Here is a 15,260-nt window from a genome sequence, read left to right as displayed (position 1 = left end):
GGCCGCACCTCCTAATCTTTGTAATCCTTTCAAATAGTGCCACTTCCTGCTGACCAATATATGAACCTATGGTGGGGTTGGGGGCATTCTTAATTCAAATCAGCGCACCAGCATTTCACCGGACAGAGGCTAATACCTAGAATATGCAAATAATTTTTTTTTACAAATCTTTTTTTATTTATTTAACTCTGTATACAGTGTTCTGCCTACATGCAAAGAATTTTTTAAATTGTTAAGAAGCATTTGTTAAATGTTCGACACCTTTGGAAATCAGGGAAACACAAATTAAAAGTACTCTGAGATTTCATCTTACCCCAGTCACAATGTCCAAGGTCAATGAAACAAGTGACAGCGGGTGCTGGCATAAATGCGCAGAAAGGGGAACACTTATTCACTGAAGGTGCGGCTGAAAACCGGTGCAGCAGCTCTGAATATGGGCATGGAGTTTCCCCAAAAGCTAGAGTGGATCTTCCACACCATCTAGCCTACTACTCTTGGGCATATACCTCACCTCCACCACTTATTACACAGGCACTTGCTAATCCATGTTTGTCTTCTATTCCCAACAGCAAGGAAATAAAGACAGCCTGAGTGCTCATCAACTGACAAATTAACAATAAAGATGTTCATTCATACACAGTGGTACTCCTACTTAGCTGTCAAGAAAAATGAAACTCAAAAATAAAAAATGAAGCCAGAAACAATATTCCTGAGTTAGGCAATCCAGGCTCAGAAAAACAAATACCACATATTTTTCCTCATTCATGGACGTTGCATTGACTCTTCAAACGTGAGTTTCATTTAGGATACCCATTGTGATCAGGAATGTAGTAAGGGCCTTGGTGGGAGAAGTGATAGAATGTACTGGTTTGAAGGGCTATGGAGAATTATGAAACAGAAAGGAATAAATTGTAGCGAGAGTGGGAGGAGAGAGTAGAGGTAACACAGGACAGGATGACTAACACTAAAGGCCTTCTGAAAAACCCTATGAAAACTCACTGCTACAGAAGCTTCCTAAAATATATACATATATTAAAAGGTTTTATATGCTACAGCAAAAACATCTCATGCCAGCAAATTTAAAACCCAGGACCAGGAACTGGTTACCTCTTTTTGAGTTGTTGAGTCTACAGGGTACCATAGACCCACAGGCATTGAAGGCTATTGCAATACTCTGAGCTACCCTCCAGAACTTGATGGCAAAATCCTATTGCTGAAGACTCTACATACTTAAGCCCCAGAACATAGAGAAATGAATCTGATTCTCACCTGCAATCTTCATCCCTACTGGCTAGTTCTCATAGCGCTTGAAGGTGATGTGGAAGCTCCCACGGGAGAAAGGTAATCATTTCTGTAGGCTATAACAAGGACTGGCCTAACAAAACATATTGCTGTAATACTGTCATGAGTGCTGTAGAAGTAACCAACCATTTTCTGACTGGATGTAAGGCCTGTTGAGTGAGACGGAACCCAAACCTGACACTGTGCAAGAAGCCAAGAATCTGTGGCTAGATAGGCCATAGGCCCTAGGGGAAGACCCAAAAGCATCATTCTGATAAATGATTATTATTAGGGATCATTATTAAAATGATCCCTAAGGGCTTATTGCTGTGCACATAGATCAGTGAATCTCTCAACCCTCATCAGAGAAACTTCTCCGACAGTTAGCACAGAGACCCTCAGCTGGTCGGTGCAGAGAAGAGGAGAATACGGAGTGTTCAATTCTAAATGGGGTGCACCTAGTACCCCACCCCAACAGTAGGACTTCTCCATGGAAGCAGTGGAAGAAAGGGTGCCAGGGCCAGATGCTGAGGATAATTTCAAGGAAATTGTTTTCCAGGTGCTGTTTTAAATTCACCCGGGTTGTGAAAGCATGCGCAATACCTGTGCAAGCTTAAGCCAGACAATAATTCCAGCATAGAGGAAGGAAAATGGGAACAAAATCCCAGGGGAAAACTAGCTGAGGAGCTATTGGCATTTGATAGCTGCTGGGAAGAGGAAAATCAGTTTTCTTTTATGTGATGCCTGAATCGCCAACCATGTACCAGAGCCCTACTCCCAAGAGTAGTTGGGCAGCACAAACTAGATAACTAAAAAATGTTGAGAAGGAGAGGTAGAGCAGGTGGAAATGGGAGAAGTTGGAGGAAGGACAGGTGAATATGATGAAAATACAAAGATATTCCCAAAGAATTGGCAATCTTTTAAAGATGCAGATAAAACCACACGTTCTGTCTCACACTCAGATCCTGGCCTACCATGTCTGTGTTCACTGTAGAAACTGTGGTTACAGGATACGAGAGAAAGGAAAGAGGGGAGAGACCAGTCAGGCACAAGTGACATGAACGTGGAAGACAGGCTGTGGAGCCAGACAGAAAGGCGTAAGGGCAGAGAAGACAGAGGAAAGAGAAAGGGAGAAGAACCAGCCAAACAAATTTTGTCCGGAAATGTCACAGTGAAAGTTTAATACTGTGGATAAGTAAAGTGTTTTTAAATTAAAAATAAAGAGCACAGATTCTTTTTTTTCTAAGTGAAACAAAACCAGAAGACTTTTTGTGTATATATATATATATATATATATATATATATACACACACACACACAATATATATAGTACAAGAAGTGGCCCCAGACTGGTGGACCAACAAGGCGTGCTGTGCGCTTTTGCTGCTCTCACCTTTCTGCCCAGAACTACTTGTCTCTTTATAGTTGTAGACATTAACTCATATTCAAAAAATTTCTGAAACCTTTTAAATGGGATTCAAAACTACAGAGACTGCCAGCCACGGACAGCAAGAAGCCTGGAGGAGGAAAGTCTAAGAGAGACGCACAGGAAAATGAAAGTCTGTGATTCTTTGCAGAGACATGAGTAAATGACTCTCAAATCTATACGGGAAAAAAAAAAAACATTGCACAATTATGATTTTTACTCTAGTAAAATACATCATACAATTTTTCTTTTTCATGTTAAAGTGTACAAACGAATGCTCATATCTGAATCACCACGGTCTCCTTAGTTCTCCACCGGAAACTTGAAGGTGGAACAGTCAGGTAGCTGTTCCCTGGACCCCATCTTCTCCCAGTGTCAGAAACCACTAATCTGCAACTATCTCCATGAATTTTTCTATTCTGGGCATTTGCTGTCTGGCATCTTTCACTGGGCATGTTTTTATGCTTTCTTCTTTTTAAAGCTTTGAGTGGTTAGGTTGGTTTTTGTTGTTGTTTTGGTTCTTCTTGTGTATGTCTGAACACATAAGGCACATGTGTGTATGTGCCTGTGGGTACCTGTGGAGGGCAGAGCTATGAGATCCCCTGGAGCTGGCATTACAGGCGGCTGTGAGCACCTGGCATGAGTGCTGAGAACCAAGCTTAGGTCCTCTGTGAGAGGAATATGCAGCCTTAACCACTAGGCCCTCTACTCAGCCCCTGATGAAATGGTTTTGATAACTGTAACTATCATACCAGAGCTTCAGTCTGCTGTACAGACACAGTACTTTGTTCATCTGGTCACTTGTTGATGGCTTTGGGCTGCTTCCATGCACAGACTGCCAAGCAGTGCTGTCTGAATACTCGCCATAACACGTTAGTGCTTTCGGGTGTATAATGGGGAGAAAGGTTGTTTCATCGGGTCGGTAAACACACTGATCCTACTGCATTTTGCCAAATTGCTTGTCACGGAAACTGTCCATCTTACATGCCTACCAATGGCACATGAGGGTTTCACGTTTCCCTTGTCATCTCTAATGCTTGTTTTCCTTTTTTTATTATGGCCATCCTAGTATTTCTGAGATATCATCTCCTCGAGGTTTTGAATTATAGCTTTCAATTGCTAATGCAGTTGAGCTCCTTTTTACAGCTTGTTGACTGTTCACAGACTTTCTTTGGGAAAATATCTATTCAAGTCCTTTGCCCACTTTTCAGCTGAGCTAGGTTTCATTATGTAAGTAAAAATGTAATCTTAAAGATGTCAAAAAAAAAAAAGTCGACGTCATTCTTTGGTTATGATAAACTAATAGAGCCTAAAGGGTGTCTAAAATGCTTAAATTCTTAACTATTGCATAAACTAAACTGCAGACACTGTGGAGGAAAATGCTGCATCACACGGCTGCAACACTTTGAGGGTGCATTCAGATGACTGGAAATGCTCATCTACTTGGTAAAAAAGTTGCTTATCAAACTTTTCAGTAAAGGCAGTCTCTGTCTTTAGGAGTTACTCTTTCTACTAACCTCCTTCGTGTAAAGTTTGCAGAAATAAACTGTTTCTATGTACACTCCTCCCTCAGACAGACCCTATAGCTCTGTTCAAAGCTCCCGTGGACACACATACTGCTCTACATACGATTCACAGAAACTCTTTTACACAGTCTCCATATATTGATAATGAAAGAGAGAGGCTGCTACCAAATGAAGACCTAGCCATTTCCAATGCCTTCAAATACACAGTGTGCCAAAGTTGTTATATTTGCATCTAAAACCAAAAATACATAAATTATTTTTGAAAAAGTCTTACATTTTGTTCTGCCAATGAATAAACAAGCTGAGGAAGAATGTCACCTTTCACAACTGCTTCTGCTAAGTCATCATTGTAATTGGCCAGTCTCCCCAGAGCCAAAGCAGCAGTCTGTTGAATTGTTGGGACCACATCCAGAAGAAGCGGCCTCAGCAAAGACATTACACCTGAGTTAATTATGAAAAACAGAAATCAGCAAAATTCTTATTAGAAAACAGAGAGTGGGAGCTGGAGAGGTTGCTCGGTGGTTAAGAGTACCTGCTTCTCTTTCAGGGGACCTGCACTCAGTTCCCAACAACCACATGATAGCTTATGTGACTTCAGTTCAAGGGGATCTGACACCCTCTTCCGGCCTCCTCAGAAACCAGGCATACACACGACATACATACATACATACATGCAAGCAAAAAAAAAAAAAAAACCACTTATACACACACAAAGTAAAACATTTTTTTTAAATATGTAATTTAGCCTGTACACAAAAAAAAAGCGTTTAAAAAATCGGCAAAAAACAAACAATTAAAAGCCAGACACCCTAGTGCATGCCTATAATCTCAGCATTTGGGAGAGGCAGAGGCAGAAGGCAGAGCAATCACAAGTTTAAAGCTAGCCTAGGTTGCAAAAGGAGATCCTGCCAAATAGAGAGATATGTAACTGGTATCACATTGGAAAAGACACACAATCACGCAAACTCTTTAAAATATATTAGTCATCCTCCTGCTGCCACATATTCATTATATCCTATTAGCGTGTGCACAGTGGTGGGGTGCAAGAGAAGGTCTCCAGAGGCTCATGCTTTTGAACACTGTGTTCCCTTTGAGAGGTTTAGGAGGTATGGCCTTGTTGAAGGAAGTACGTCAGCACAGGCACATAAGAACTCTTTACCACTCCCAGCTCACTCTCTCTGCTTTTTGCTTGCAGGCCAAGACGTGAACTCCAGTTACAGTCAGCATGCTGGCTGCTTGCTGTTCTACTTCTTACGGTGACAAACTCTTGTCCCTCTGGAACCACAAACCCAAAGAAATTTTTTCTTCTTCAAGTTGTCCTGTGGTGTTTGATCACAGCGATAGAAGAGTAATAACACACTCACCATAACTGGATGTCTTGACACTTGCCTTCCTTCGCTCCTTCCTGAATTCCCCCTACAGATAGGATCTACTGCTTCATACTGCTAACCCCTTCTATTTCTTCCAAGTTCCCTTTCCCTCTTCCCCCATCAATAGTCAGAAATCCTAGGCTCTCGCCACCATCTATACCTACTCCTTCCAACTACATCATCCCTGACTTACACACCTGACTCTTTCTCCACACAGAAACAGTAGACCTGATCCACAAACTTCACCCATCCCTTTGACTCAAAGGCCACCCCTCTGCAGCAAGGGGTGCCAAACCAGAGCAACATACTCCAACCACCCCACCCCTGCGAAGGGCCATGCGTCCCACATCTGACTTCCTGTACCCCTTTCACACCCCTGCTTCAAGAAGAACCTCTAGAACCACATTGCTAAACCCCATGAAGCTACAAAGAACGCTGAATCAAAAAAACACAATAGAACACCACAAAACAAAATGACAGAAATCAATACTCATTTTTCAATAATAACTCTTAATATTAATGGTCTCAACTCCCAGTGAGGAGACACAGACAAACATATTGCATCTGACACATCTGACATGATACTTTGTTATGCTTCTATACAGGAGCATAACTGTCCTCTAAGAGGGCTCCACCCAAAAGCGAATGGAAACAGATGCAGAGACCCACAGCCAGAGGGAGTCTTGTGGAAGAGTTGGGGGGGGGAAGGGTAGAAAGTCTAGGAGGGGACAAGAACTCCTTAGAAGACCAACAGAGTCAACTTAGGTAGGCCCTCAGGGACCACAGAGACTTTTTTATTGTATATTTTCATAAAAGTAATCACTAATAACTACATGACAGAGTCAATATCAGGCTGCCTTGAAAACTCCTCTGCCAAAAAAAAAAAAAAAAAAATTAATCCAAAACTCTTCAATTTACCTTCAGGCAGATACTTAGGTCAAGGGCAAAAAGCAGCCACGTTCTCTGTCAAAATACCACAAGAATGGTCTCTAGCCTAGACCTCTGAAACCTCTTGTGTGTCCCTACATAGTTCATGCTGTTCTCAGCACTACTGTCTTCCAAGATTCTACCAGGATGACCCATTAAGTCTCCCTTACAGAGTTCAACTTTTTTTTTTCTTTTAAATTCAAAGTCTCCCACATTCCTCCAAAAACAGCTGGTGAGGCCTGCCATAGCAATTGCCAACTCTTAAAAGTTGTCCTCTAATCTCCATATATACGCTACGGCACACTCATGCTGCGGCACAGGCACAGCGATAGTCACACACAAGCACACAGGCACGTGCAAACGCACGCGAACCACCTCATACGCATCCCCACAAAATAACCGTAAGTTAAAACATTCTACGTAAGGGGTGATCAACCCCACGTCAACCTTGGGCCAACACACACCTATGTATGGGTTCTCACATGCACCACACACTCATGTTCACCCACACAAACAAACACATGTGCGCACATAATCACACACACGTGCTATGAAATAAAACCAAGCATGGATTAGTCAGGTCTCTAAAGGAACAGACAAACGGAATGGAGATGTTTATAAGAGGGAATTTATTAGGTTGGCTTATGTGCTAGGAACCTTGATGAACAACAATGGTTTCTGCATGCCTGAAGAGTCTGAGTAGCCAATAGCTACCCAGTATGAGAATCTAAATGTCTCAGCAGTCCCAATTTTTTTTTTTTTTTTTTGCTAAAGGCCTAAAGGATTCTGGAAGAGTCACTGGCCTCCAGTTCATGTGAGAAGTCTGAAGAATTTGGGCTCTGACATCAGCCAGAGCTAGCAGCGGCAGAAGAATGAGCAGATCCCGAGTGAAGGCAGCCGGGCAAGAGCAATGCTCCTCCTGGACTCTCACACCTGAAGTACCACCAACTGGGACAGACCCTCTCCCGTCATTTAATCCTGAAAATGTCCTCACAGACACACCAGAGCCTTCCTAGGCTACAGAGGGAACCAAGTTGACAGCCAAGGTTAATCCTCGCACAAGGTCTCCCTTTGTTGCCCAGGCTCACCTTGAACCAACAGTCCTCCCCCCCCCACCCACCCAGTCTTCTAAACAGCTTGGGCTATGGGAAGGCACCACTCAAATGGATTTAATTTTCATTTCCTGTGAGCATCTTGCCATAGGAAGGTTGACCACCTGTATGTTTTCCTTACAGAATCTGTTCAGGTCATTTGTCCATTCTTGAAGCAGACAATTTTTGTTGAAATGCAGTGACTTTTTGCATTTTAATTGTAGATACTAATTGTTTATCAGTTCTATGTCTTCATGTATTTTCTTCCACTCTGCAAGTTGTCTTTATACTCTCTGAATAGTGTCCTTTGATATTCTCTGACTTCTGTTTGGTTTTGGATTTAAAATAAAGTGATTTTGACCTTTTTTTTTTTCATTTTTTCAATTCGAGATTAATTATAGTTTATAAAATACATTAAATATTTGTTACTTTGTTTTAAAAGCTTTAAAAAATCAAATGCTAATAATATGTTTTATTTTAATACATGTGACAATTTACTATGAATCCGTCACTACTACAGTTCATTCACCTCTTGACAAAGTGGTATCTGCATGTGACCACACAGTAACAGAACAAAGGACCCACCTTGACGGCAGTACCGTCATCTGACTCAGATTCTCTGTCTAGAGCACAATAAAGATATGACAGGATCAGAGAACCTATTTCTAAAGCCTGACATTTCTGTCATGCCGGGCCAGCATACAGACCACACTGGAGTAGGCACATATAGGCCTGCAGGTAGACAGCTCATGAAGGTGAAGTCACCTGCCTCGACCACAAGGCCATGTTTAGTACATAAAAGTGCCATTTTACAAGGAACAGTTATACAAAATTACACCGCTGCTTACTGTTGGGTCCCCCAGACAGCCAGCGTCAACCATTTTACACTGATCCATAGTCTCCTGGATATCCAGTGTTAGCTGTCTTGGCCCACGCCTGACAACCATTCTGGTGTCATGACGTCCTCACACAATCTGACCCAGATGGCCCTCTTTTCCCTTCAGTGACTGCCATGTCTGGTTTGTGATTGCTGGGTGTGGAGGGGTGAGAAGATGTGGCGGTGACCTCTGTCCCCTCCTCTAAAATCGCCCACCCAGACAATGATGTTTTAAATTAAGATCTTCTAGGAGGCCCAAGACTCTGACCACACCTCACCTGGTTTCAAAAATGTGTTTTGCCTTCTGTGATACATATCTACTGCATTCACCTGCCAGCAGAAGGTGAAATATCTTGGAAAGAGGCAGTCCAGTGTGTAACAGGGACAGAAAGGATAGCCTGTTGCAAGAGGCTTCATGGGTAATATTTGGAGAGGAAAGACTTGTAAGGCAATTAATTAAAAAATCAATTTAAAAACATGCCTGAGGTTTAAGATGCAGCTCAGTGGTAGAGCACTTGATTAACATAGCTGAGGCTTAAATTCAATATCCAGCATCACACACACAGAATCTACCTTTAATTAGAAGTAACTCATTATCTTGTACATATTTCACAGTTTATGTGTGCACGTTAGAGACAGTTTAATTTATAAGACATGTATAAAGGGTATAGGACATGCTTAAACTAACAAAGGTACTGGGTTCAAACCCTCAGCACACATAAAAAATGTGTATATATATATCATATATCACATGTATGTAATAAATATGTATGTATGAGAACAAATAGTCAGGTGTTAAGGAGGGGACTGATAATTGTATCAAAAATGCAGGTTGGATTTCTATTACAGGTAAGTTCTGAACATGAGTTTCATGGCAGCAAAGAAAAGATGAATATAAATTTATGAAATTTATGAAATTTTCATAAATTTATGAAATAAATTTATGCCTTTAAAAGACACGGGGAATCGCTGTTTTATATCTACCTAAATTTATATACAATATCTATAACTGCACGTGTGTAATGTAAGTCTCACATGGAGTGATAATACTTCCCACCCCCAAGGGCCACAGGCTAACAAAGACTCCAGCACAGGCATGAGAAACCTCCTTTCAGGTTGCTGTTTGGGTTCAGTGCTCAGCACACATAAGAAAACAGCACAACTACTGTTATTTCCTTGGCTGTCTTTCAGGAATTGAGGGTAAACATTCATTACTGAAGACAACATGTACCGTGGACACGGAACTCAAGGATTTAAGCTGGAACTAACCCGAGGGCCTCCTCCACTAGAGAGTACCTAAGGTGCTCTGCAAGCTGCCCAGGGAGGAAAACATGCAATAGTCTTACCCAGTTGTGACACCGCTGAACCACAACAATGGCCAGCACATCAAGGTGTTTCTAAAGGAGCAATGGTGGCACTCATATCTTGGTGGTGGCCAACAGCTGTGTAATTGAACTCAAAGCCCACTTTACGGGACGGAAACTGTGTCTCGTACTTTAAATCTTGACAGCCACCCAGGGCTAATGAGGTCATGGATCTTAGAAGAGAACCTCCCACACCCACTTCCCTAAGTCCGTATAATCCCTAACTACAGATTCTTATATCCACAGATAAGTGTACATCTTATCCCTCATCAAAGAAGTTTCGTGTTGCAGTAGATGTCCACTGCAGAAAGCCACAACTGTCAAAGTGCAGAAAATAACCAAGCATGGGGTCCCCAGACCCAACTGATGCATCTACAGTGCTAGTCCCACGCCTAAGGCTCAAAACATGTGGGAAAAGTGGTGGGAAGACTCCAAGAGCCAGAGGGTGAGGAGGTCTGCTGTAAGACTGTGCCTTCTAGCTATGTCAGGAAAGCTACACCCAGCAGCATGGCTGCCGCAACAAGATTCGACAATCCAACAGCAGTTGACATCTCACCTGAAGATGGGGAAAGTCTCTTGCGGCCCCTCCCACCCCTGGATGGAAAGCTGTAAGCAATTAACAACTGCTGAGAAAGAAAGACTTTTTCTTCCCCAGGGATGAGATCCTGACTGGTCGCCCAGTTCCAAGCCATCAGCCCTAGAAACGAAGACATGTTGGTCAATACTGAACAGACTCATCATGTTGTATTGGTATGTATATATTTATATGTATATGTAGCAGCAATGGTTAAGTAGGAGCAGACCACGAATTTAAGAGGCAGGGGAGACAGAAATGGGAGGAGATGATGGGGGCAATGATGTGATTAAAATGTAAAATGCACTAATAACCTAGACACTTGTGCTTTGGACACTCTGAAGATGGCGCATACATGTGCATAAGCACAGAGGAAAAAGAAAATTCGTCTGCATAGAACATCTGCAAAACGAAATAAGATTTAAAGTTTATTTTCTTTTTAACTGTGTGTGTGTGTGTGTGTGTGTGTGTGTGTGTGTACAAATGAGTGCAGGTGCCCATGGAGGCTGGAAGCATTGGATCCTGTGGAGCTGGGGTTACAGAAGGCCGTGACCGCTTTCATGTGGGTGCTGGGAATCAAACCCCAGTCCTCAGGAAGAGTTCTGCAGGCTCTTAATGGTTGAGCATCTCTCCAGCCCCCAAACAGTCAGTCCTTTAATGATGGCATTTCAGAACTGGCAGCAGTTTAGTGCTTGCTACAGGAGGAGGTGGGTGGGTGGGATTATAAAAAGACAAGGCAGGAGTCTGTATACTAAGTGTAATGTGTCCCGAGTGTAACGATGGTGAGTTCAAGAGATAAAATTACATAGAACGAAGAACACGGAGGATCATATGACTTGGGAAACACGAATTAAGTTAATGAATTGCTGTCGATATAAGCATCATAACTGTAGTAACAAACTTTGGCAGAATGTCACTGAGGAAGTTAAATGGAGGCAAAGGGCACATGACTCTATACTAATCTCAAATTTTTTAAATTCCTTTCTCAGTTCTAAATGCTTTCCTTACCGCCTCTTGCCAGAGGGGTCAAGGACACCGTGAGAACACAGAGTCAACTAAGCAGGGCTCTCGGACCTCAGAGACAAGAGACAGTCACAGGCTCCATACGGGTCTGAACTGGGTACTCTGTATACACGTTATGGTTGTGTATCTTGGTGTTCTAGTGGGACTTCTAACAGTGGAAGTGGGTGGTGACTCTGATTCTTTTACCTGCTCTTGGGACCTTTTTCCTCCTACTTGGTTGCCTTCCCCAGCCATGATATGAAGGCTTATGCCTAGTTTTATCGTAACTTGTTATGGTATTTTGGTTGATATGCCTGGAAGGCCTGCTTTTTCAAATTTTTATTTTATATAAATTTATTTACTTTACATCCCAAGGGTGGTCCCTTCCTTCTCTCCTCCCAGTTCCTCTCCTCTTTCTTCTCCTTCCCCTTCTTCCCCCCCCCAGAAAAGGGGAGCCCTCCTTTTCTGTATCAATCCTCCCCAGTATCAACCCTCCCCAGCACATCGAGTCACATCAGGACTGAACATTTCCTTATCCCCTGAGGCCAGGCAAGGCAGCCCTGCCAGGGGGAAGTGATCCAAAAGCAGGCAATAGAGTCCATGTTAGAAGTAGTGCCCTCCCCCATGCCTACAGCCAGGCGACCCACATGAAGACCAAACCACCCATCGGCCACATATGTGCAGGGGTCCTAGGTCCAGACCATGCATGCTCCGTAGTTGATGTCTCAGTCTCTGTAAGCCCCCATGGGCTGAAAACAACCTAAATGTCCTTCAATCAAAGAATGGATAAAGAAATTGTGGTACATTTACATAATGGAATACTGCTCAGCTATTAAAAATAAGGAAATCATGCAATCTGCAGGCAAGGGATGGAACTAGAAAAGATCATCCTGGGTGAGGTAACCTAGACCCAGAGAGACCCACATGGTACATACTCACTTATAGGAGGATATTAGACCTACAGTACAGGATAACTATACTATAACCCACTGACCCACAGAAGCTAAGTAACAGGAGGGCCGGAGGGAGGGTGCTGGAGTGTCACTCAGAAGAGGAAATAGAAGAGACAGCAGAAATGGATGAAGACAGGGAACTGGGCAGGAGATGGAATGGGGAGGGAGACAAGGGTAGGAATCAGATGTTGGGAGAATGAAGGTGGGAGGTGAGAGACCTGGAAAAAAAAAGGGAAATTGAGGCGGGGAGGGGGGAAGGCTCCTCTTTGTCAAGCTGGAAGCCTCTAACAGGGTAGGCTTCTGGGAGAAAATGGGTGTGACTCTCGCTGAGACTCCTAACAGGGGATGGGGTTGGGGAGGACATGAAGACTGAAGTAATCACCTCCCAGCCAGGCAGGACTAGTGGGAGGAGGGGAGCAACAACCCACCCACCAAACCTTTGATCCAAAAATTACCCTGCCAAGAGGGAACAAAGACTAGGGAAATGCCTAACCAATGACTGGCCCAACCTAAGACCTGGCGTGGTAGAGAGCCAGCCCCTAACACTATTAATGATGTTCTGCTATGCTTGCAGACAAGATGTCTATCCTCCTATAAGTGAGTATGCACCATGTGGGTCTCTCTGGGTCTAGGTTACCTCACCCAGGATGATCTTTTCTAACATGTCTTCTGGGAGGCTCCAGCCAGCAGCGAGTGGAGACAGATGCGGAGACTTGCAGCCGAGCATGGGGCAGAGCTCTGGGGGGGGGGGGGGCTTGTGGAAGTGTTGGGGGGAAAATGGAAGAACATGGGGGGACAGGAACCCCACAAGAAGATCTGCTTTTTTTTTAATGGAAATGTAGGAGGAATAGATCTAGGAGGGAGGGGGGTGCGGTGGGAGTGGGGGACTGGGAGGACTACAGGGAGAGGACACTGGTCAGGGTGTAACGTATGAGAAAAGGATGAAAAGAAAATATCCAAGAATAAACACCGAAATCCAAAACACAAAACAAAGGACCAAAAAGGTCCAGGGTGTGTACATCCTACAATATGCTGACAGTGGAGGTGCACACCTTTAATCCCGGCAGTCTGGAGGCAGGGGCAGGAGAAAGAAATCCTGTCTCGAAAAACAAAAGATACATCCTATAAGACAAAACAGTGACAACAATCTGAGGGTTCAGTTAGTGGCTCAAGTTTGATCTGCTGGTCCTCGCTCTCCTTTCCTCCTCCCCTCGCTCTTCTCACACTCCTTTCCTTCTTCCCCTCTTCCTCTCCGTCCTCCCTCCTCCTCTCTTTCCTCCCCTCTTTCTTCTCCCTCTCTCATTCTCCCCACGTTCTTCTTTCTCTACTTCACTTTACAAAAACCTTATCTTTCCCTACTTACAGTCTAGTTGCCTAGCAATCCTTTTCCCTAAACAAGATGAAAAGTTCTATGAATCTTACGAGTTTTTCTGTTGTAGGGAAACTTAAGCTGGTCAAAGGGCGGCAAGAGGGAGTTCGAAGATGATTTAGTGAGTAAGGTGCTTGCTGACGCAGCTTAAAGAAACTGATTTTGGATCCCCAGTACCCACAAAAAAAAAAAAAAAGGGACATGGTGGCAGGTGCCTGTAATCCTCCGTGCTGTTTTGCTAACATCCAGTTTTGCAGAAATGGCGCGTACGTACACACACACACACACACACACACACTGTCGCTCACACACTTGTGGATAAAACGGACCTGACTGGGGAGAGTAACATCTTTGCAAAACAACTTCCAGGCAACTCATACTGCTTTGAATCAACCTGACAACCTGGCTGACTTCGGTGAAAAAGGAAATAAGGACATCAAACCCTTTCACCCTCTCGTCCTCACCCACTAAGACTCCCCTTAAGGGGACTGGAGAATTATAGGGGGAATTTAGAGAAGTCTCCTCTGGTTCCCAGGACACACAGAACAACAGAAACAATAACCTTAACAAACTCAGCGGGTAAGGAACCCAGGAGGGCTGCAGCTCGGGTGCCAAGGTGAAGGGACCGGGAGGGCCCAGGGCCCAGGGGATAACGGATAAGGGGGAAGGAGGGGTAGGGTGGCAGGTCGGAGGGCGTGGGAAATTGGGGACAGAGCTGGTTGGGCGAAGCCAACCTGGCAGAGCCATCAGGGCGTGAGCCGAGATGGGCAGGCAAGGCGTGGGGTGCAGACTCACCTGCATTCTGCAGCGTCTCGATGTTCTGGGGTCTAGTCGCCAGCTCCGCCACCATCTGCACGAACTGCGCCCGGGCCTTCTGGTACTGCTCGAACACTGAAGAGAGAGCCCGGGTTGAGCCGTCCTGTGGCCGGCAGCGCCAGCCCGCCCGCCCGAGTGCCCGCCCGCCCCGGCCGTACCTTGCAGCACCTGCCGCTGGCTCATGGCGCCGCACGCACTTCAACAAGCCGGCAGCTACCGGGACCTCCACCGCACTGGGATCTGTTCCTCTGTGTATCCTTCTCCAGGGCAACCGACCAAAACCGGATGCAACCGCCGGCGAAGGCCGTGACGTCACTGCCAGGGTGCAGAAGGCTGGGGCCCGGGCTCCAGCGCAGACCCGCGTCGCTCCGGCTTCGGGCTGCCGAGAATTGTTGCCAACAAGATTGGGATCGTCTGCACTGAGTCCAGCTGGCTAATTCTAAATATACACTTTTTCCACCATAAATATTCATACGCATATACATATATAAATAAATATAAATATATATATTCTTTGAAAGTTTTCATACACGAACAAAATTTTTTAACGTAACCATTTTTTAAGCTATATACAGTAGATTTTAAAGCTATATACAGTGTCTTAAACTGGCCCCGTAGGAATGAGATCAAGTTTCAGACGTATTTCAGGTTAAATGTCGTTTCAGATGGAAGGGTTGTTTGCAT

General features: G+C 44.2%; 1 protein-coding gene across 2 annotated transcripts in view; it reads right to left on the bottom strand.

Annotated features, from left to right (window-relative positions):
• LOC129679255 (sperm-associated antigen 6) overlaps nucleotides 1-14,846 on the bottom strand; it is a 63,727-nt gene extending 48,881 nt beyond the window's left edge. The window contains exons 1-3 of one of the 2 annotated variants that reach the window (XM_055610262.1): nucleotides 14,735-14,846; nucleotides 14,556-14,651; nucleotides 4,508-4,674 (exon numbers count right to left, since the gene is read on the bottom strand). In XM_055610262.1, the coding sequence (XP_055466237.1) occupies nucleotides 4,508-4,674; nucleotides 14,556-14,651; nucleotides 14,735-14,759 (288 nt within the window). In that variant the 5' untranslated portion in view covers nucleotides 14,760-14,846. Of the gene's footprint in view, nucleotides 1-4,507; nucleotides 4,675-14,555; nucleotides 14,652-14,734 lie in introns of those variants that run through there. The other variant, XM_055610263.1, reaches the window with a different exon arrangement.
• Between the last annotated feature and the right edge of the window lie 414 nt (nucleotides 14,847-15,260).

Source organism: Psammomys obesus, unplaced genomic scaffold (genome assembly GCF_907164565.1).
Source record: "Psammomys obesus unplaced genomic scaffold, mPsaObe1.curated_primary_1811, whole genome shotgun sequence".
In the NCBI taxonomy this organism is placed as follows: domain Eukaryota; kingdom Metazoa; phylum Chordata; class Mammalia; order Rodentia; family Muridae; genus Psammomys; species Psammomys obesus.
The sequence above is the reverse complement of the archived record's forward strand: the minus strand, read 5'-3'. Positions and strand labels throughout refer to the sequence as shown.